The sequence below is a fragment of the Haliotis asinina genome, chromosome 9, assembly GCF_037392515.1.
Source record: "Haliotis asinina isolate JCU_RB_2024 chromosome 9, JCU_Hal_asi_v2, whole genome shotgun sequence".
Lineage (NCBI taxonomy): Eukaryota > Metazoa > Mollusca > Gastropoda > Lepetellida > Haliotidae > Haliotis > Haliotis asinina.
The window spans coordinates 9,868,509-9,892,342 of NC_090288.1; the positions used below are offsets into that span (position 1 = coordinate 9,868,509).

Below are 23,834 nucleotides of genomic sequence, written 5' to 3' on the forward strand. Positions count from 1 at the left end.
GATGCTAGCTAATGGAGCCATGACAGCTTTAGAATCACTAATACATACAAACACATGAAACACTGATGATACTGATCAATGAAACTAAACAAAGAGGACATTCCATAATGTGTCATGTCAGGATGACCTTAACCCAGTGGATTGCACACAATACTGTAAAAAAGAATCGTCTGAAAGTCTTTTCTAATCATGCTACCTTGAAAAGGATAAGGAAAGACATTGTGAATCACTTTTATATGATGTCTGACTCTGTTGATTTTGTCATAGTCTGTCTCTGAAATCAGTGGAATAAACATTCGAAATGGAAGGGACGTTCAGTTTTCAAACTTTAAATTGAGAACTTTGTCAACAGTTACAAAGAATATTCCGAAATGAAGTCATCTTGTTCAAAGAATCTGACACACCCACTTCCTGACTGGCTAATATTAATTTCCTGTGAGTCATTTCATAAATCACAGCTCATGAACTGTCATTCTCACATGACTTCAAATGAGGAGGTCTCATGTCTATGAACCTGGAGTTAGCAGTAAGATCTAATTTTAGTGATATCTGTAAAATATACTGAAATACTGTATGGCTTTGCACCATCATAAGAAAACTGACCTTGCATGTGTACTATCTAGCAGGTGCTTGTCAGCAGACTCCAGAAGGAGCAGAGCATCTACTACAGCTTCTTCCAGCTGGTCCAGAGATACTTGGTGTCCTCGGATGTCTCTCAATAACTGCTGCAGTTCCACCAGGGTGAGGCTACGGTGGGGCTGGATCATGGGTTATAAGGGTGACCATTTAGGGGTCAGTGAACCACAGCAAGTATTATGATAAGTAGAAACACAACTAAAATACTAATCTAATAGCTTCTGTTAAGAGCATGAAAACTACTTTAGGGATAAAAACAAAACTACATATCATAACAGTTGTAGCACTGTTCATGTTCATAAATACAGTTTTGTAATTGTTGAAAAACACTTTTTTTTAGAACTAATAAGATGATAAGAAGATTTGTTTTCATAAAGTATCCCTGCTTTAAGTTTGAAATAAACAAGTTAAGAATTCGTTCATCAAAACTGACAAAATCAAAAATGACTTTTCTTCTCACCTGTAAAACAGGATTTTTTCTGTGTGGCACATGAAAGCAAAGAGCTACTATTTATAGAAGTAACAGGATATGTATATGATTCAATCACACAGAGAGTTTATCTCCAATGAAACCAGTGTTACCTTCTTGTTGAGGTAGGAGCTGATGCCCATCCAGGTGAGGGCTTCCGAGTGTAGGTAAAGTCGGAGAGGGGAAAAGGACATCACCAGCACATGGAACTGGACAACCAGTGGTTGAGTGCCCACGTGGAACAAGTAGGGAGGGAGCTTCACCGCCACGCCAGCTTGCCAGTCAGGGCTGTATACAGGAATAAAACATGAGGCCAGTCATATACACAAGGCCAGTCATGTACATTAGGACTTGATTATTTAAAGACTGCCACCATGATTATTAGGACTTGATTATTTACAGACTGTCACCATGAAATATTGCTGAGTGTGACGTGTGACATTAAACAACCAAACATTAGGTCAGTCATATGCACAAGGCCAATCATATACACAAGGCCAATCATTAATTCACAAGGTCAATCATATGCACAAGGTCAATCTGCTCTTTGATCAAATTGGCACAATACCAAAAGCAGAAAATATCACCTTACATCATTACACACTCACCCTTTCATTAGTTGTTTCAACTCCTCACACTCCTGGATGGATGGTTGTCCCCCATGTATTCCTGTGTGTAGGACCCACATTGTGTGCTGCCCACATCCACCTCGACTCTTGTCACCTGACTGGCTAGGGGGCAAGGCACGGACATCCTCAAGAAGCTTGTAACACGGGAGTGGTCCCCCTTGCCACTGACCTGTCAGGGGACATAACTCTAAATGAAGCATAGCTGAGACTGTATGGCCTATCCCCATATGCTACTTTGTGGCCATCATATGATTTGTCCATAACAGTATTTTGGTGTATTTTGTGAGCACCCAGTTTTCACTTTTACTCAAATTTATTCCCTTCACTTGAAGACAAGTTTATTATTTTCATTTCTTCAACAATTTGAACTCCTGAACAGATAAATGAAAAATGCTCATCTCAAACCAAAATAGTCCCCATTACACAAACACAAATAAAAAATCATAAACTTATGCCCTCAGATAGTGGTCTCCTCTTGTTTCTGACATTAAGAAATAGTTTCCTTTGATCATGTGACTTTTGATTAAATGAAATGACAAAGGTTTGCCAGTACTATAAATAGTGTTACCAATTACATTCATCCACAGATACTTCATTCATACGTTATTCTGTTGCCATGCTATATATCGTTAATACCTCATATGTATACAACAGATATTTAGTCACAAGCAAATACCACCAGACAATCATAAAATAACTTCCTCTGTGGCTCATATTAGTATGTAAATTAGGTAGGTTGATAGGGATTTCTCTTACATACTTTCTGTACAGACATTTGAATGACTTAATAAATATGACAGAAATTGTGATGGGGGCATGCTCTGCAGTTGAGATTTAATCATAGTTCTATGTGGACAGACATTGTTTTCCTATATATACTGAAATGCAAAAGATACATTGTAATATTGAAAATGACATTTACGTATCAATGGAGTATTTGAACCTATTTTTTTCAGTAAACACCAGAAGTTAAGTAAGAGAAAAACATAATCGTGGTCGTATAGCCTGTTTTGGCCAATGTAGTGTTGTTTGAGAGGTCAGAAATGGTTTTGTTTGTAGAAAGGGAAGAGTTCGCACTGACACGACATTGAAATCAAGGCATAAATTCAGGCATAAATTGCCAGCTTGAATGGCAATAATTCACTTTCTTTTCTGAACACAGCAGCTATAGCAAGGGAAGGGAGAGATCAATGACAGCAACCCATTGCACATCTACACGATCTCCTTCGACATTTCTTTTGCCTTTCATTATGCAATGATATGGGAGTTACAGAAACTTAGGTCTAAATGAATTCTTCTTACCTGTATTGCCAACACCCTGACACATGACCTGAGGGTCAAACAACAGGGCATGGAGGGCTGGGATGACGTTTACCTGGAAGCAAAGTAACACAACAATGCTATAAGTTGTACAACTGGTGTCATTCAGTAACACATGTTCATTATATATGGACATTTCAATCTGTGATATTGTTCTGTTTAACCGAAAATGAATAACGAAATGTAAGACTGATGTGTGAATAACAAAAAGGTAATTAATGTGGATGGTCCTGGCAGGACCAGAGGGAGATGTTTGGTATTATTACTGCTTGGCTTGATCAGCGTCTTACAGACTTAAGAGATATTTTGTATCAAACTATTCTCAGCAAATGTTTGTGCTTGCAAGTGTTTTAACAATGGACTTTAATCACAAACTGGGTTGTGTTAACATGGTATTACTGAAAGTGTAAACTCATCCACACTATCATTCATTGACCAACTCACACTTGATCCCTCACTCATCCACTACACACCATTACCTTGGTCACTTGGTCACACCAGTACCTTGGTCACTTGGTCACACCATTACCTTGGTCACTTGGTCACATCATTACCTTGGTCACTTGGTCACACCATTACCTTGGTCACTTGATCACACCATTACCTTGGTCACTTACTCCATGCATCATCTCACTCATTCACTCAAAACTCACTTAAACACTCCCTCATTAACTCAAACATCTACTCATTCACTCACTCACTCAAACACTCACACGAACATGCACTCTTTCACTCAAGCACTCAAACATGCACTCATTAACTCACTCAAAGCTGCACTCACTCACTCAAACACTCACTTAAACGCTCACTCATTCTCTCAAACACTTACTTGATCATTTACTCAAACACTCACTCACCCTCTGGAAGTCTCTTTGTTCCAGGTGTTCCCCTGTGTCTCGACATGTGTTGGGTCTCGATGTGTTCAGACACATCAGTACACGCCATGTTGGCTTATTGGTGGCGTAGGTGTCTTCATCAAAATGGTCTTCCTGGCTATCAGAATCTGCAATCACATATTACCAAGTCTAAGTGCCAGTACTATGATACATCTGACTCTAAATCAATGATCAGTGACTGTTTTGGAAACTTAAAGTTGATGACAACAGAAACGGAAACAAATGATGGTAGAAATAAGTGGTGCAAACTGTGGTGCACCCTTTGCCTTTCTGGAAAATAAATCATGTTTAAAATATGAGGAATCCATAGTTATGCTCCATGTATATGTTGTCTCCATGACAGAGAATCAGAAAATGAACCTAATTACATCTGCAATAATTTGACACTTCCACACTGATACTGGAATTATGTTGAATTTTGTGGAAATATTTTCAGTTATTATATAATTATTCCATAAGATGCTTGTTTGTTGTTTTGCTCTGCACTGAACAATATTGCAGCTATATACTGAGGCTGTGTTTTAATAATCAAGGCTAGACAACCAGACAATCCGGTGATCCATTACATGCTGGTTTGGTTGGGCTTTTAACACCACACTCATCAATGTTCCCGCTATATGACAGCTCCATCACATCTAATGATGGAAATGATTTCACAAAAAATTTATATAAAGACAAAATGAGACAAAATACTTAGACATCTTTATAAACAAGAAGAAAAATATATTGTTTTTAGAAAATTCAAACCATTAATGATGACTACCGTCAACAACTTTGAACTTGACTTTGGCTCCTAGTTGCGAGAAAGCAGACTCCAAGAGTGGAACCTCATGTTTGACAGCAGATAGGGAACCCTCAGCTACGATTACAATAGGGGACTTCTTCTGGGGCAGCGACTGTTCTTCCAGCTGTGAAAGAAAAGCATGAAAGATGATTTATCTATATTCCACAACACCAAAATGGTATGTCCATCAGATCAGTGTGTTTTCTTGTTTAAGAATGAGCCTAGCCCATGAATTTGCATCTGGGAACAAAAAATACAAAACAAATATTGTTTGAGATTCTTACTGTTTGGAATATGTAGTATTTTTCAAGGAGTCAGTGAGGAAAAAAAAACATAATAAAAAAAAAAAAATTTTTGTTCCTTTTGATTTATGAGCTTGAAAAAATTGATACCACAAACCCTAGAAGCACCAGTCCGGATTTAGAAGCATTGATAACCATATGTGCTATAAAAAAATGATGAGTGTTCCTTTACGGGTACCTTGATGCAGATGGTTACTTATTTTGGATAATCTCGATGTTTGATTTTCTAAATGCTTGATTTGTACATGTTGTAATGTCTCAATTTGAACATATTTCAAAGGCTTTGATGCTTACAAATACACACTTTTTTGTCAAAAATATTATCATTTCTGGTTTTTCCACTTTTTGTTGTTGCTATTGCACATTTTCATGGGACTTACAGTTGTGTTTTTCTTAATTAAGAAATTAAGACAAAAATATTGGTTATTGCATCATAACTTTTTTCGACTGTATGACAGATTTTAAGTATAACTTATTCCCCTCATCCTTACATGAGAATCAATATATATCTTGTTTCCATGGAAACAAACACTTAACATGCAGGTAAGTATACAGCAATATTTCATTGTGGCTAAACTTGAAAGAAAATGTCCCCTGCCGCTAAAGAAGAATGAAATATTTATATCATATTCACTCATTTTTACTTTTTGCTCACACACACGATGCATGAAATGACTGGTGTCTGGATAATCACCCAGTGTAGGCTGTGAACAAAATGGAGGACATTGGTTGCAATATGTTATGGAATATTGTCTTAAGTTCAAAAAGTGGACAAAGTGTCCTGGTCATATTGAAAATACGATCAAGATCACCCATATTGACTGTTGTCTGTCTAATTCCCCAGTGCAGGCTGTCACCAAATGTGAAGACATTGGGTACAACAGTTCATGAGATATTGCGGTATCAAGAGTTTTGAGAGTGGTCAAAGGGTCACGGTGACCATGAAAATGAGGTCAAGGTCACATAAGGGACTACTGTCTGCGTAATCCCCCAATGTAGGCTGTCACCAAATTTTAAGTCACTGCGTATAACTGTGATATCGTGTTAACAAGAAAAATTACGTATGTATGGACATATGGACGTGCAAACGCTGCTAAATACATTGTCCCCCATTCTGTCTTGTGGCACGAGACAAAAAAGGTTATTTGGCTTTTATAACTTGAGTTTGGTCCTGATGTTTGCAGTGTCTGAGATAATACTGACACTCTGATATTGTAGTCAAACACTATTATACTTTCTGTAATGAAGTAATTTTGATGAATAATGTCAGCATATGACATTTTTTGTTCAAAGAAAAAGCCAATTTCATTGTAAGAATATCTGATCATGATACCTTGAAATAAATCAATTAACAAAATTGCAAAACACTGGACAATATTTTGAATATAATGTCTGCAGTGGCCTCATAAAGCAATATCAGATCATGTTATGTTTTTCTATAATGATAATAATAAAACATTGTTGTTTAAAATGTCGCTATGATCAATGATAGCTAAAAATATAATTATTATTTTATAGCAGCAATATCCATACTAAGAATCAGCAATAACAAGGAATAATATAGTTAATAGTTTGACTGAACAATGAAGTTGCAATGCCTTGAGGTAGAAGGTTATATTCACAAGCAAGTTAGCCTTGATTACTCAAGTGCATGATTTTAGAATGAAAAACAAAGGAGAGATGTTTGTGACTGACTAAATGACCTTTCGGAGGGGCAGCGCATAGACTGGGAAGAGAGTATTTTTAAGAGATAAGATATGTTCTTCAGAACCTGTTTTAAGACAAACAAAGTTTTTTCTATAAAACAAAGCTCAAAATCATTCTACTTTCAGAAACAAGACAGAAACAAATGCTGCTGAACTGTAAAACATATTGAATACAATTGAATACTGTGATAATTTATACAAAAATATAACTTACACATGTCAGAGCTATAGTTTGCTATCAAATGCACCAGCATGATTTGAAACTCTGAAACTTGTTATATTGATAAATCTTGAGTTGATGAGTTGATGAGCTGATGAGTTGATATATATCTGACTGCAAACACATGAAGGTATGACACTATAGTGAGTGAGTCAGTTTGGTTTTACGCCGCTTTTAGCAATATTCCAGCAATATCACGGCGGGGGACACCAAAAAATGGGCCTCACACATTGTACCCATGTGGGGAATCGAACCCAGGTCTTCGGCGTGATGAGCAAACGCTTTAACCACTAGGTTACCCCACCAGCCTATGACACTATAAGTTGTTCACTTGTCGCGAGGGGGCTATGAGCTCATGTATTCTTGAGGTGTGTTTATGTTTCCCGAGCCCGCAAGGCTGAACACCTGACTTTTAATTTTGAACTGTTTGAAGCACTTCTGTAGAATGAGAGGCGAATCGCCATTTTACAGACGACACAAGGCAAACAGTTATTCCCCTTCCATCGATTTTCGATCGCAAAACATCAGTAATTTCTGTGCTGGATGTGTGATTCAATGTTATTTGGGACAAAGAAGTTTTACCATGAAGCACCAGAAGAGTTCAGAATTCTCAGCGGTGTACACTGAAAATGATACACCGCCTGTAAGCGGGGTACATTGAAAATAATAGAATAGCGCTCAGCCAATCAGAACGCGACATTCATGTGTGAGGTAAGAAAATATGTATTGTTAAGTCTTGGGGGCTGTGGGGTAGCCTAGTGGTTAAAGCATTGGCTTGTCATGGTGAAGACTCTGGTTTGATTTCCCCAATTTAATGCCTTAGGAAATGCAGCTCTCTTGAACTTCATTTTGCAAGAAGATAGATGTGGGAAATCAGTGTCTGAAGAATTTACAGTTGTGTTTGTTGTTCTTTTGAAGTAGATAAAACATTTTACAATTCTTGAATATTGTGTTATTGTGTTAATTAGTCAGTCCATTTTACAATATCTTTCTGCCCATGCTCTTTGGAGTTCAGAATGGTTGGCTCACATTTAAGACACTTTGAATCTAGACCTTGCTTGATTAGACTCAGCTTACCATGGGTGATTGGGTAGCCTAATGGTTAAAGCACCTGCTTGTCACCCTGAAGATCCAGGTTCAGATCTCAATAGAGGCCATTTCTGGTGTTCCATGCCTTGTACTTGTCGTCAAGCATTCTGATGGTACTGCTTGTTGGGGAATAAAATTAGTCAGGATGGGATTTCCAACTCACTCGCTCACTCACAAACTTACACACTCCTCCCATCCATCACACACTCCAATTTCCCTGGCTTGGTCACTCATTCACTCACTTGTTCACTCACCCACTCACTTGTTCACTCACTTGTTTACTCACTCACTCACTTGCTCGATAACATAAGATTATAAACTACAAATACAAACACAGCATCTAGTTGTAAACAGCGATGAGCAGGACTCCTGAATCTTCTGTAGTGTACAGACAGAGAGATTAGTTAAGTCATATGTTTGTACAGATGATGTCCATCTGGTCGATGAAGCAGTATGCTGCAACTGGTTGCAGTATGCTGCAATATCACCACAGTATCTCCTGTCCATATGTCTTGACCTCATGACATGCAGTTATGAAAAACTGAACCTGATTGACTTACTCAAGAACAATAACCCATTAACACTGACTGTTTTTGTTCAAACGTGACACTATATGTACGTGATAAGTCACAGATATCCCTGTATTCTGGCAACACTGATGCAAGTCACACAGTACCAGGAAATCTGGTTCACTTGACTCAATTACAGGAAACCAGCACTGTAGGCTATCTGGGTTATTATTTACACATACTGATTTCTCACTATAAATGTAGCCTGCTTTATCTATTCTTGATGGGTCTGTTTTTAGACTTCTGGGTAATATCATGAACTAACATATGTTTTACTACGATGATTTGCAAAAAAGTCTTGGAGACTGAAGTCATCAGAAAGCTAACAATAGTATACTACTTAAGATGATGTATCATGTTTGAGTGAGTGAGTGGGATAAATGCCATGTTCAGCAGTTTTTCTACATCACAATGGGTTTGTACAACATTGGAAGGATGCAAGTCTTACAGTTGTTTATCACTTCACCGGAAACTAACTTGTATGGTAAAGCTGGCATGCTACAGTATAAATGCAACAAATTAAATGATGCAAAGTTAGATCCCTTTGGTCTTGAACTCACCTCAGACCAAATGAAGAAGAGTGAGTAACATCAGCTTGAAAGGGACAAACATTTGATGTATTGACCCTCAAGTGACCATACAGAGTTACAACAAGATTCTAGTTGCCATTTTACATTTTTATTCATATTTCTACATGCATCAATGAAATTTAAATTTAACGTTTTATAAAGTAAAACTTTTCTTCAAAATCTGCTTAAGCTTCCCAATTAACAGAGACCAGACCATGAGAATTGCCCCAGTGATTGCAAGTAGTTCTGTAGAGTTATATCCCTTCAAGCACCATGGATCCTATTATCACATGTTAAGTTGTCAACATTACTCTAACCATGTTCAGGGTTTGTCACTAACATTTCTAACTCAAAGGGTTCACTGAAGATCCAGGGTAAAATTGGTCTTCAATGACCCATGCTTGCCACAAAAGTTGACTATGCTTGTCGTAAGAGGCAAATTACAGGGGAGTCAGACTCACTGACTCGGTTGACACATTTCATCAGTTCCCAGTTGCATGGATCGATTGTCATGCTATTGATCACTGGATTGTCTGTTCCAGACTCGATTATTTACAGACTGCCGCCATATAGCTGAAATATTGCTGAGTGTGACATAAAACTCACAAAGTCACTCACAAAAATGGCAAATGACCTGTGTTGCTTTAACATGAAGCAAAGATGCTGTGACATATTGGCAACACTGTTTAATGCAGTGTTAAACTAACTCTTCCACAAAAAACAAAATGGTAAATTGCTCTCTGGAAAGCCTTCCCAGAAAGTCTGCATGTTTCATAATCAAACCTTTTGAACTTTTTCTTGACTACCATTAACATTTGTCAAACTCAGGAATCTTATGGAATTATACGCCATCTCTGCTATGTTCAGTCCCCAAGCTTCACAACAGATTAACAAATGCAAAAACAAAATTTTACAAAATTGTTTTGAAATAACCCTGATTTTTATCTGTGTCTGACACAATGACTACACCAAATGCCCCATCATGAAAACTATGAACAGGGACACTGGAACAGTTCCTTTTGCATTACTGATGAGAAATTTAATTAAATCCAATCCCTGAAGAAATCATTAGCTTTCCAATCCATTCCATTATCCAAAATGCCATGTTGGAACACGTGCCTGAGAATAATTCAGACTTGAATTTTAATCCCGGGATTATACAGTGGAGGGCTTGAGTGTCAACCAGACAAGCTCAGGGATAATGGACGACAGTATGGACAGCTGGTCAGTCTAATCTTCTTGGTGGACAAGCCTGTCTGGCACAGCCTCTCTGCTTGTAGATCAGAAGATTAAATCAAAACCACAGTAAGTGAGTGGTTCTGGTGCTACTTTGAATGGGAATTTTGCCATTTAATGGTGATCATTACAAAATAAAAATAAAGCAGATTTGTAGGTATTTAATTCTTAGTTAAGGATAGTGAAAATGTTAATGCTATTAAAAGCATTTCTTCACTCCACTATCCGCCTTCTAAATAATGATTCAAATGCATAAGTTTTAGTTAAATTCTGCCAGATGCATCAGCTTTGAAAGGTGACTTTGGTGATGAAGCCACAAATCCTGCTGGATAGAAGGGCTGTTCGGCCCCTCCCTGAACAATGTTTCTGTGCGTACTCTTATAATATTACAGATTGTAACATACATCAGACATAAAATTCTGATGGATAAGGCAAAACCATTTGTGGTGAATGAGAGTGAGTGAGCATAATTTTACGCTGCTTTTAGCAATATTCCAACAATATCACAAGGGACACTGGAAATAGGCTCCACTCATTGTATCCATGTGGGGAATTGAACAGGGGTCTCACTTGTGCTGAGTGAATACTTTAAACTCTAGATTATCCCCATCACATCAACCCCTATCAAAATGTAACAATACTTTCTGACATTATGCTCAAACAAGGAAACATTTACAGATAGTATCACTGAGTATTACAGACAGTATTACTGAGTATCAAACCCTGATATATAACATCAAGTATCAAAGCACTCATCAACTGCCATTTTTTTTAAAAATACATTTTCTACATACAAGTTGACTAAATGAGACTGTTAATAATTAATAAGCAATTACTGCCATCTCCATTAAGAAAAACACATTTGTAATACCGATCCTTCATAAGCTAAGTGAGACAGGTGAACCTTAAAGGGGAATCTCATCTGATGCCCATACAAAATGGTCATTTCAACCTGAGTTTTCATTTCACAGTCAGTGAGTTTGGTCTTTAATTCATGAATCTATCCATCCTAGGCAGAGATAATTTCAAGTCATATTAAATATTAATACATCCATAATGGCATCAGACTTATTAGTACAGACTATACTGGGGATAGGAGCACTCACACCAAGTTGTATCTCCAGCAGACGGACAATAATCTGTCCTAGACTATGACCCATTAGTGATGGTAGAATTATCAGTCTGCCATATAAAGCGACATGCCTGGAAAGAACATCAGAAAATCACTCCTGATAATAGTAAATCTTTAAAAGGGTATTCCCTTTCATTATGAATGGAGATAATTCTACCATTACACTGAGTTGACAGGTATCTAAATCCTATCTAAATTTTTCACTTGTTGTACAGGGCTGGTTCTGTTAAAACCAGGGGTGGTTGGGTAGTCTGGTGGTTACAGCATTCGCTTGTCACACAAAACACCCGGGTTCAATTCCCCACATAGGTACAATGTGTATAGGCCATTTCTGGTGTCGCCCGCCATAATATTGCTGGAATATTGCTAGACTACTGTTAAAACAAAACACTATCTGTTAGAAGCTGTCAGTGTGGATTATCACACCTTGAATTAAGTTTCTATGATATTACCAAAAATATCCAACTACTGTCAACTTTAGTCTGACATGTGAATCATTCTTAACATGGTAGGCCTTGCTAGAATGCTTGCTGATATGATTGAGAATATCAACTCAACATGGGTCATAAGTTAGAAGACATTTGAAGGTGAACAGATATGAGACAACTGAGACATTCTAGACTTCAGTAAATACAGGATTGTGATTGGCTAAACAATGTCCTTCAGCTGTATATAATCACATTATATATCTCTGTTTTCAAACACAGTATGATTTCTTTTTTTGTAAAATCTTAATAACCCATTCAGTTTTAAATGAAATTCAGTGCTACTATAATTTCATTATATATCTCTGTTGTTCCAACACAGTATGTTTATCTCCTATGTAGTATTCTGTTTGAGTTGGCAATTCAAAGTTGGGTATATGAAATCTGTACCTCATCAGATGACTTAACAAGAGGTTTGATGTTCAGTAAACAGTGGGATTCTGAGTACATTGTATCTTAATGTAAAACGTTGCTCTGATGTTATCTGAGCATCAACCTTCAGAAACAAAATATTTGTCTTTAAAATATTTCATGCATTTATGAATTTTTGTTGTTTAGTTATGTATTCAGCAATGTATACCCTATGTACGGCTGTCAGTAAAAGAAATGGCTCAGTTTTAAGGGTCATAAATGTCCAAGATTCATAATCCATCACACAAGCAACAAAGTCACAAATTTTTCATTTGTTTCCCATGTTGTTTTCGCTATTTAACACCATGCTCTGTCATATTCCAAACAATGGTCTGGACTAGACATTCCAGTGATTGATATCATGAGCACCGGCCATGTACATCTGGGATACATCACCCAATTCCACTTGTGTTTCTGACGACCCCTTACAGGGTATCATGAACCTTCAAGGGAGGAGGGGAAGTGGGGTAGTCTTGTGGTAAAAGCCTTCACTCATCACACCGAAGTCCTGGGTTCAATTCCCCACATGGGTACAACATGTGAAGCCTATTTCTGGTGTTTCCCATTGTGATCTTGCTGGAATAATGCTCAAAGTGGAGCAAAACTTAAGTCACTCATTCACTCATGCAAGGTCGGATCTCCTTAGTTGTTTCTAACAATAAATAAAGGCCGATGGATTCAACTATTCCAGTATATTGTCCCCCTCGGGTTTGTGTGATTTATGAATGCATGACACATATGTTCCAAAGTATTTTTTTCATATTCAGATGCTTTTCATTTTGTTTGATTTCAAAACAATTAGTTTAATGTACTGTAGGCTTTGAAGTGCTTTTAATGCATCGAATACAATATCCATTTGAATTTTCTTCAGATGTCTTAATGCAACTGATCTTTGAAACCTTCAAAACAGCATGGAATCGATGAGCTGTCATGTGCTTCTGATATACTGAAAACAAGATTCATAATCTGACCACAGGATGTCTAACAAGAACTTTCATCCCCAGCTCTTTGTTTTCAGTGATGGTGAGCGTGGAGGTATCACAATTCTCCATCCTTGTTTACAGTGATAATAGGAGGTGTTGGACCACCGTGCCTGTCGGTGAGTCAGTCTGACAGCTGGCAATGTCCAGCACTTGACCAGAAGTAGTGCTCATGTGACATACCCTTGGGCAAGCTGGATCATGTATCTGAGGGATGGGGGGATTATACTGATGGAGAAAAATAATGGAACAGCAACACGGCCAATAATGTATAAATTATTTGATCTTCATTCAAATTTCTTGAAAATATTAATATTAATAATCTTTATGTTATTTGGGGATACAAACTGAGGGAAAGATACAAAAAATGACAATAAAACCAAAATCAATTAACTGTTTGATTTTCAACTTTAACAAAATATTAGGCATGAGGCATATTTTTCACAATTAACTTTTTAAAAAGCCTACACTAACATCTAGGTTATGAAATGAAATATTTTTCAGAAAATATAGTTTGAAAATCATCTTCATAACATATGATGAAAAAAAAGCCCATAGACTTTCTTCATTTTCAGAAACTGAGACTATCTCGATTTTCATCTCACCCAGCACTTGACCAGAGTATGGCTCACGTGACCAAGCAATCGATCAGAGGCCCAGATGAGCAGTGTCTCTGGGTAAGATGTGCACAGAAAATTTCCAATTATGCATTGAAAAATAATTGGTGCATACCAATTACACAGTTAAAAATGTTAGATACACAAACAGTTTAAAACATATGCATGAGGAATATATTAATAAAATCACTTGTGCAATGAAAAAGACATCAACTGCTATCAAGTTGTACTGTCAGTATAGGACTAGTGTTGCACTGTAGTATAGGACTAATGTTGTACTGTCAGTATAAGACTAGTGCTGTACTGTCAGTATAGGACTAGCATTGTACTGTCAGTATAGGACTAGTGTTGTACTGGTAGTATAGGACTAGTGTTGTATTGTCAGTATAGAACTAGAGTTGGACTGTCAGTATAGGACTAGTGTTGTACTGTCAGTATAGGACTAGTATTGTACTGTAGTATAGGACTAGTGTTGTACTGTCAGTGTCGGACTAGTGTTGTACTGTCAGTATAGGACTAGTGTTGTACTGTAGTATAGGACTAATGTTGGACTGTCAGTATAGGACTAGTGTTGTACTGTAGTATAGGAATAATGTTGGACTGTCAGTATAGGACTAGTATTGTACTATAGTATAGGACTAATGTTGTACTGTCAGTTTTGGACTAGTGTTGTACTGTCAGTATAAGACTAGTGTTGTACTGTCAGTATAGGACTAGTGTTGTACTGTCAGTATAGGACTAGTGTTGTACTGTTAGTATAGGACTAGTATTGTACTGTAGTATAGGACTAGTGTTGTACTGTCAGTTTTGGACTAGTGTTGTACTGTCAGTATAGGACTAGTGTTGTACTGTAGTATTGGACTAATGTTGGACTGTCAGTATAGGACTAGTGTTGTACTGTAGTATAGGAATAATGTTGTGCTGTTAGTACGGGACTAGTGTTGTACTGTTAGTATAGGACTAGTGTTGTACTGTTAGTATAGGACTAGTGTTGTACTGTCAGCATAGGGTGAGTTATTTTTTATGAAATCATTCCCATGATATTTAAGTTGGTTCGATTAAGAATGACCTAACTACACACCTGTCTAGTAAACTTACTCAATGACATATGCTTAGGTGAGAAAAAACATTGAAATACCCACACATTTGAAAGCAGTGGGTAACCACTGTTTTAGTGTTTGTAACAACTGACGATGAACCATATCATAGGAGCAGTCAGGGCCTGAAAGCATGATTAAGTTTTAGAAAATTCACTTCACTTACTGAAAAGTCATGACTGAATATTTCTTGAAGACTCCAGGAAGTTTATGTTCATGATGCATTAGAGCTAGCAAGATGCATCTTTCGACAATGAAACATCCGAATGCAACTGACATATTTTCTAAATAAAACAAAATACACCAGAGACCCACTTGCAATAACAACCTGGGTATACTCCCATTTGTCAGACATCCCAATAGTCAGACTGGTTAAAACAACACACCAGCAGGTTGAGGGCACAGTTAATCCCCTGCCTGATACCTCTTAATGAAAATCTGAAAAATAACACTAACCAAGCTTTTTCGGTGATTGCTCACTGCTAATGCATGAATCACCAATTGTAAGATTTTACACCAACACTAATAATCATGGCCAAGCTGAGATTTGAACCCATTGTTATAGGTTTCTGGCCCACCTGGGACACATAACTAACTCATGGTTTAAGCATATTAAAGTTTTCAGGCATGTAGATGCCCAGATAGCCATCTAGAGCTCCCTGCAGGTAAAATGACAGCTAACAGTGTGGTAGAGCTTGTTTACAGTGACAGCCAACAAATGAGGTCAGATTTAATCTTGGATTAATCCCCACCAGGATTTGGACCCATCAAATACCTTATGATGGAATACCAGTTTTAGCAGTACGAGCACTCTAATGCTTTAACTGACATTATCTGATGTGTACATGCTAATTCCTCTTCTTCTACTGTATTGCTGGTCACTCATGTCCAGTCAAGGTCCAGAGTAGAGTGTTCTGCCTGAAAGTGGTTCTATTAGATGATGACAGTCATCAACTGAGGAAAAGATCAACATCATATGTTTTGAAGTAGTAGAAAAACAAAGTTGTATTCTTGAACCATAGATCTGTATCGTTTCAAAATGAAAGATTCTCCCTCATATTACTGTGACAATGCTTGTGAAAATGTTCATCACTTCCTATTGGAGTGTAAATTGTACAATATTCAAAGAGAGATATTAATGTTAAATCTAAAAAGTATTGTAAAACAAGACTCTCCAACCACACTGCCATTGATGTTATATGGAAGTCCTGATATGACCACTAAAAAGAATGAATACGTTTTTAAATGAGTGGAAACTTACATTCAACAATCAAAACATTTTGTGTGATTATATAAATTGCATTCCTTCCTCTCTTTCATTTCCTATCTCTTCTCTATTCTTTTCTAAGATGTATACAATCAAAATGTATGTATGTAGATATTTGGGAGCGGGTATTTTAAGTTGGATAACTTGTCCCCAATCCCAATCACATTTGTGAATGAAATAATTTGTGTATATCAACCATGGATCAAGCTATATTGTACTCATACACCTTGTCTTCAGTAACAAATTAACATGTTCTTGACATCCTCGGACCTAGTATTTCTTGTGAGTGATGTAAATATGGTTGTTTTTAATTCAATTTAGTTCAAAATATTTAAAACTTCCAGAGATATCAGCACTTTGAATCTACCAATATGATGGCTGTCATGTTCCTGGAATGTTGCAAGTGCTGTGTTCAACAAAAACAAACATATTGAAGATGACCTTGACCCTTCACTACAACTTCTAGACACTGGCTAAGATGGTGACAGTATTTTTCAAGTGAAGCTAATTATGACTGACATGATAGTGAAGCCCCCTAGTTCATCAGAGCCCTTAGGGCCCTAGAGGTGGACAAAGGCTTGACCTTTCTAGCCCCTGTAGCTGAGGGAACAGGTTTTCAGGAAATAGATCCAGGGTGGGTGCAAGACAGGGGTGGGTAATTGGCCAGATGGTAGTGTTCAAAGGTTTTGGCTGTGAAATGTACAATTGTGTTCCTCCTTTTTTTTACTGTTCCTTTATATTATTGGGTCGAGAAGAAGGAGGTGGGTTGATCATTTACCAATTGTCTATCATACAAATGCTGTATGATTTGATAGTAAGATGGAGCAAATTTGAAAACATTTGAAGAATTTCTTTCTAAATACAATCTATTTACAGCCTCACCAAATTATTAATTGTTTCACAGAATCTACTGTTTATGGCTCTATTCCAAAGTGAAAATAAATAACCTTGCATTCATGCATGAAAAACTGAAAACACAATTTGCCCTGGTATTGTATTTCAAGTAAGGGTTGCTATTTAAGGCTAATCTGAATTCAGTTAAACTTTTCTGGAAGTCTTAAATTGACTACTTTTTAATCAACAGCCAGACAGATTATTTCTAGAAGTCAATGCTGACACCTCTGCAGTGGTGCCGTCTCAACACCGTCAGTCAAACATATTGAGAGCAATAATTTTCATAATTTGAGGGTTCTTTCTGTCATATTTTCTTTGAATATAGCATTTGTGAAAGGTCTTTCAACCTGGTCAAAGACAATAACATAACTGCACTGAAGATGACCTGCTACACTTACTGTTGGTGGGGTAGCCTAATGGTTAAAGTGTTCGCTCATCATGCCAAAGATCCCGGTTCAATTCCCCATATGAGAATAAGGTGTGAAACCCATTTCTGATGTCCCCAGACGTGATATTGCAGGATATTGTTAAAAGACATAACCTTATACTCACTCACACTCATCAAAGTGAAAATTTGCAAATGTTTTTTATAGAAACATGTCATGCATCTGCTTAAGTGCATAAACTGTTTCTCTGAAACTTTAACATGTGATAGGAATTGATTCTGCCCCTAACTTCATTTGTTTTTAAATTCTGTTCCTTCTTAGCACTTGAACAATCACCTTTTTAGTCATTAAATAAATCCTTCAATAAAAAAATAACTAATGGTCCAAAATGCTGTTAAGAAGGTGTATCAATCTGAGTACATTTTAGATGCAAGTGTTGTATTCATTGACAAGCATCAGACGTCAGAATATTGACAAGTTCTGATACTTAATTCAACCACTTTGTTTCCCAACACAGGATGTTTTGTTCGATCATGTCACATCAATGCCACATCTCCATTACAACAGGCACACGCTGTAGGAGATGTGAGATTTTCTATTGGTGTTTTTGAGAGCTTTGACAGATTTCTGTCTTTGAATTTTCAAATTGGGACAGATTCTGACAAAGAGAGTTTTCAAATGGGACTCAAAGATTTTTATGCATTTGCAAGAGTTACAAGCAGGTCATTCAGTGCAACAACCCATTTTTCGTATAGCTGAAACAGTTCACTTAGTGAAAAAATATGGAGTGCTTAACTATGGTTAGAATTGCATGTATTGCAGTCTCAGACAGGGGAGATAACTCCTGAAAGTGAGTGAGTGAATGAGTGAGTTTAGTTTTACACTTTACACAACCACACTCAGCAATATTCCAGCTTTATGGCGTCAGTCTTTAAATAATTGAGTCTGGACCAGACAATCCAGTGACCAACAGCATGAGCATCAATATGCACAATTAGGAACTGATGACACGTGTTAACCAAGTCAGCAAGCCTGACCACCCGATCCCGTCAGTCGCCACTCACGACAAGCAATTTAGTCGCCTTTTGTGGTAAGAATGGTTTGTTGAAGGCCTATTCTACCCTGGATCTTCACGGATCAACTCATGAAAGAGTATTGGTATTCCTTCTTGTATGATGTGGGATATAATGTGTATTGTGTGGTATAATAACATGAATATAAGATAATTGAGTCGTGGCTGTGTTTAAATGGAAAGGGGAGACAACACACATCTTGACATCTTGACATAATGTAACAGACATCAAAGATTTTGTTTGGTTTGTTGTGTTTAATGCAGCACATTCCTGAATGTATCAAATTCTAAACACCGTTTCTCACTCATCAGGCAATTCACAAAATGGGACCTGTCATATCTTCAGGACCTCATGACAGTGTACATTTCCTCCAGAACTCTCCGCTCCTTATAATATGATCAGTTTCTCCTGTCCATGCCTACTTAAAATCGTTTGATGCCAAGTCCTTTCAGTATGCAGCTGCTCCCCTTTGGAACTCTCTGCCTTTTGATCTAAAACTAGTACCAGCGCTGCCATGCTTCAAAAAAAGACTCAAAACACACCTCTTCCAACAGTACGTTTCATAAATCCATGTATTATCTTGTGCATATGAACTGTGACTTGCCAGCGCTTTGAGAATTCCCTTAGTGTGGTGGAAGTCAGCAAATACTCTTATTACAATATTATTATTCCAGCTATATGAAAGCACTGATCTACAAAACTGGGGTAAATATGTTGCTTCATAGAAAACAGACAGCTATATCAGCAGATAACTCAATGGCAACCCACCTGTGGTTCTCTGTTGAAGGAGTCCACAAAGTACGATCTATCACTTTTCTTCATCCTGATTTCACTTACATAATTATCTCATTTCATAAACACACCATCAATTCAAAATCCAGAACCTATCAAATTTAATGAAGTGTCAGTATCAAATACATGAAATTTTCTCCAAATCATTTTAAACATGCCACAGAAAATATCCCTTTCCATCAAATCAATATCTGTTTGACGTCACTTAGTGCAAAGTGTTAACAGTATTTGCAGAACGATGTGAAAAAAACATCTGTGCAATTCTTTCAAATGGAATATCTGCAAATTAATTTGTTTTACAAAAATAATTGACATATATACTCCCTGTTGACTACCGAAATTCACATAAACAGACAGATTAAGTAACAGATAAGAGGTATAATCTTTCAAGCATGTGCACACACTACACTATTTTCAATTAACCCTACACCATACAATTAGCCGAGATTAATCTTATCTGGAAGCATCAGAGGAACTCTGAAACCAGCCATGGAAAAACTGTTATGTCAGCATTTGAAAGCTTGTCAACAATGTGCCAGATAATCTTGGCTCAAAGACATATTAAATAATAGCTGAGGTTAAATTAGCATGCCTCAGAAGACTCACATACACCTCACAGGTCACAAATCTGATAAAGTTGAGCAACATTGATTGCTGAGAGTAACTGGATGAGCAGCTTGGCAGACCAACTCCTGAGAGTCCTTCCCCAAACTTGAGCACATGTGGTGTCCTTATGCAAGCAACTTTGTGTGAAACATGTCTTTGTTTGTCCATCAGTGTGTGGATACCCGGTGGGATGAGAGTGCCTGATAACCAGTTAAGCTTCTCAGTCATCTATTTAGATAGCTCTGTAGATTTGTTTGCCTACAGTTGTTTCCAAAACAGGCTTTGGGAACTGGGGATGAAAGTGTAAAGGTCTCATTTCACATGAATAGATAACACATTCGTAAGTCAGAAAATACATACAATTCCTCAGGCAGGCCCTAGAGAAGGAATACTACAGGTCAAGTAACTTGACATAGAACCTGAACTTATCAAAGCCCTTTTAAGAATCTGCTTGAATTTACAAAAACCTAATTCAGAAAGTATTACCAGTATCTTCTCAATAACCTTGTTAATCCTGGATAGGATAAAAATGCGAGTGTAACTGAATATGAGTTGAAAGTTATACAAACAAGTGTTCCCATCTGTTTCTGACTAGCTGACACTCACCCCCTGACCAGTTGACCTAGGAATGCTTAGTGCTGTGCCACAAAAACATTTGTCCAGCACTGACCAACTCAACCTGTCAGATTCACAAGTTTGGAATGCTAATGTAGCCTGTATTTTAACTGTAATCAGACGGATGATTCTGCTTGAGCACCATCTAAGGAGAACCATCTAGGAAGCTCCAAGAAACGTGGCAGGATTCATCTTACATGAGTTACCACAATCACACATTCACAGTGGTCAGTGTGAGCAGTGTCAGTCAAGTTTCTATCTCAGCTCCCTGGGGAATATACAATTCATGCTGCTTAACAACCACATTGCTCTTTTGTCCCACTTGGTACCCATTCATCGCTGAGTGGGAAAAGGCATATTTCTCAGTCACTTGCTTAAGGTGACAACACATGTGTACAAGTTCTTCAGCTTCAAAAAGAACCAGAATTCTAGAGGTCAAAACCAAGCATAGTGATAGTGTACCAAGGATAGTTATGGTGTACCAAACATAGTGATATTGTACCAAGAATAAGATTGCACCAAGGATAGTGATTTACCAAGGATAGTTATGTTGACATACCACGGATAGATATGCTGTACCAAGAATAGTGGTGATGTACCAAGCATAGTGATGTTGTACCAATGATAGTGATTTACCAAGGATAGTTATGCTGTATCAAGGCTAGTGATGTTGTACCAAGGATCATAATTAAAGTTGTACTAAGCATAGTAATGTTGTATCAAGAATAGTTATGCTGTACAAACGATAGTGATACTGTAGCAAGGATAGTACTGTTGTACCAACGATAGTGATTTACCAAGGATAGTTATGCTGTACCAAGGATAGTTATGCTATACCAAGGATAGTTATGGTATTCCAGGGATAGTGATGTGATTTATATCTGGAGTTATATGATGACCTGTTACTGACCTGAACTGAAATGTGACTGTCAGACTGAGCCAACTGCCAAACTCAGGCTATTCAAGAACTCTAAGGAATTTCAACCAGTATCCACCATCCAATTTTCAACTTCTCTGTCACATCAAACTTTTTTTCCAGTCAGATCTAACTGCTGTAAGTGGACAGAGAAAACATGCTCTCCTAGCCAATCAGCTGATATCTTGTCTCTGAAGATAAGACACTGAAGCTAACTCACATCACTATCATGGCAGATGCCCGTACCATTTTCTCCTCAACATCTGCAGAATCGGTGGCATCTTTCACACACTTACTAATAAAGCAGATCATGGCATGTTATTAACTTATAATGAATACTTAACGCACAAATAACAAAACTGTTTTTGTTCACAGAACTGATGCTACATACCCAGTCATTAACCTTGAACAAGATATAGTGGTTGGACATTAATGTACAGACTGATATGAAAAGGGGGAAATCCATCTTAAAAGAGAGCCCAGACTTTGTCTGTTCCATAAATGTTCCATATTTCCCCTACCAGAGCACAGATAACCAATGCCAGTACATAGGAATATAGTCTCATGCTAGCAGAATCTGCACAATGTTATTCAGCCTGAAAATACATTTAATCAAGGGAGAATACTGTTGCCAGGTACAAGCTTGATATATTAAATATGGGGCTGTATAACAATATATTCACAGAATGCATTTCTGATATTAAGGAAAATTATAAATTTCAGAAGCATATATTTCTCAAAAGTTTATTTGAAATGATGCTTACAACATTGTACTGCTATTCACTGAAATGGTGCCAGTGACATCACACAGCAACAGACTGAAATGGGACCTTATACAGTGAAAGACTGAAATGATACTATGTTTACATCAGGAGACAACACAGGGCTGAGGTTGGCCATCATGACTGATACAGATTGTAGTTGATGCTAAGGCCACATCAATTTCATTTTTTGTTTTACATATTTTTGTCTCCAGAAACCGTAAAGGCAGGAAAGAAATAAAATTAAAATCACAAGTCAAAGTAACATGCCTTCTAAATGTTAAAAGTATTTTCCTTGGCAGTTTGTGGTGTCTGTGTGGGGGTCAAAATACAATCTAAAAATAATTTTCTTGTAAGTTTATGTTTCGACCGATAAAAACATTCCAATTTATTTGTTGAGCATGGAAATTTAACTTTCATTTTTTTCTTTTTCCTGAAAAAATATGATCTATAAAACAAAAAATAAAATTGATCTGGCCTAAACATGAGTTTTGCCTCCAAACAGAGGCAGTGAATGGGACATAGCTTACTCGTGATTCCTTGGATGTTCAGGCGTCATTAGTTAAAGGTACAGTATACAGTTTATCTGCTCACACCAGGGAGACTTGCTTAAAGAGCAGCAGAGGCCACGCTGTGGGACCGCGCTGCATGGTGGTAATACTTGATAAGTGGTGAGAAAAAAAGATGATGGATGTGTTGTTTTTGTAATTTTCCACTCCATGACAAACAGAAAATGTGAACAATGTATGGTATTATACTTGCCTCTGCTCGGAGGATGATTGAGTAAATGTTGTGTGCACATCATCCACAAACCTGTACACATTCATCAGTAATACTGTACTCATTCACTCACAAACCTGTACACATTCATCCACAAAACTGTACATATTCATCCACAGAACTGTGCACATTTATCAGCAAAACTGTAGACTTTCATCAACGAAACTGTGCACATTCATCCGCAAAACTGTAGACATTCATCCACGAAACTGTGCACATTCATCTGCAAAACTGCACATTCATCCACAAACCTGAACACATTCATCTGCAAAACTGTACCCATTTATCCAGAAAACTATACATTCATCAACAATCCTGTACACAAGACCGTAACGGCCCTTGACTATGGCATCACTTGTGGTAGTGCACTGCAATTAATTTTCAACAATTCTCTGGCACCTACCATTATAATCCTTGGACCCTTATTATATCTTATACCTGTTTAATTTAATGCTTCTTAGCCCCACAAAATCCCTAGTTAGCAGTTCCTGTAAACCATACAACATAACCCTTGCTGCTCCCAATTACTTAGACCTTCCTGAAGATCACTCACAAAGCAGGTGAGCCATATGGATATTGCATACTCAGTAGAATATA

General features: G+C 37.4%; 1 protein-coding gene across 1 annotated transcript in view; it reads right to left on the reverse strand.

The window, feature by feature from the left end:
• The window catches only part of LOC137296831 (cadherin-like and PC-esterase domain-containing protein 1), a 65,168-nt gene that overhangs the window by 18,174 nt on the left and 23,160 nt on the right, over positions 1–23,834 (reverse strand). Inside the window, exons 3-8 of the mRNA XM_067828697.1 lie at positions 4,714–4,858; positions 3,912–4,057; positions 3,037–3,109; positions 1,714–1,903; positions 1,219–1,393; positions 604–758 (exon numbers count right to left, since the gene is read on the reverse strand). Of these exons, the coding sequence (XP_067684798.1) occupies positions 604–758; positions 1,219–1,393; positions 1,714–1,903; positions 3,037–3,109; positions 3,912–4,057; positions 4,714–4,858 (884 nt within the window). The remainder of the gene's footprint in view (positions 1–603; positions 759–1,218; positions 1,394–1,713; positions 1,904–3,036; positions 3,110–3,911; positions 4,058–4,713; positions 4,859–23,834) is intronic.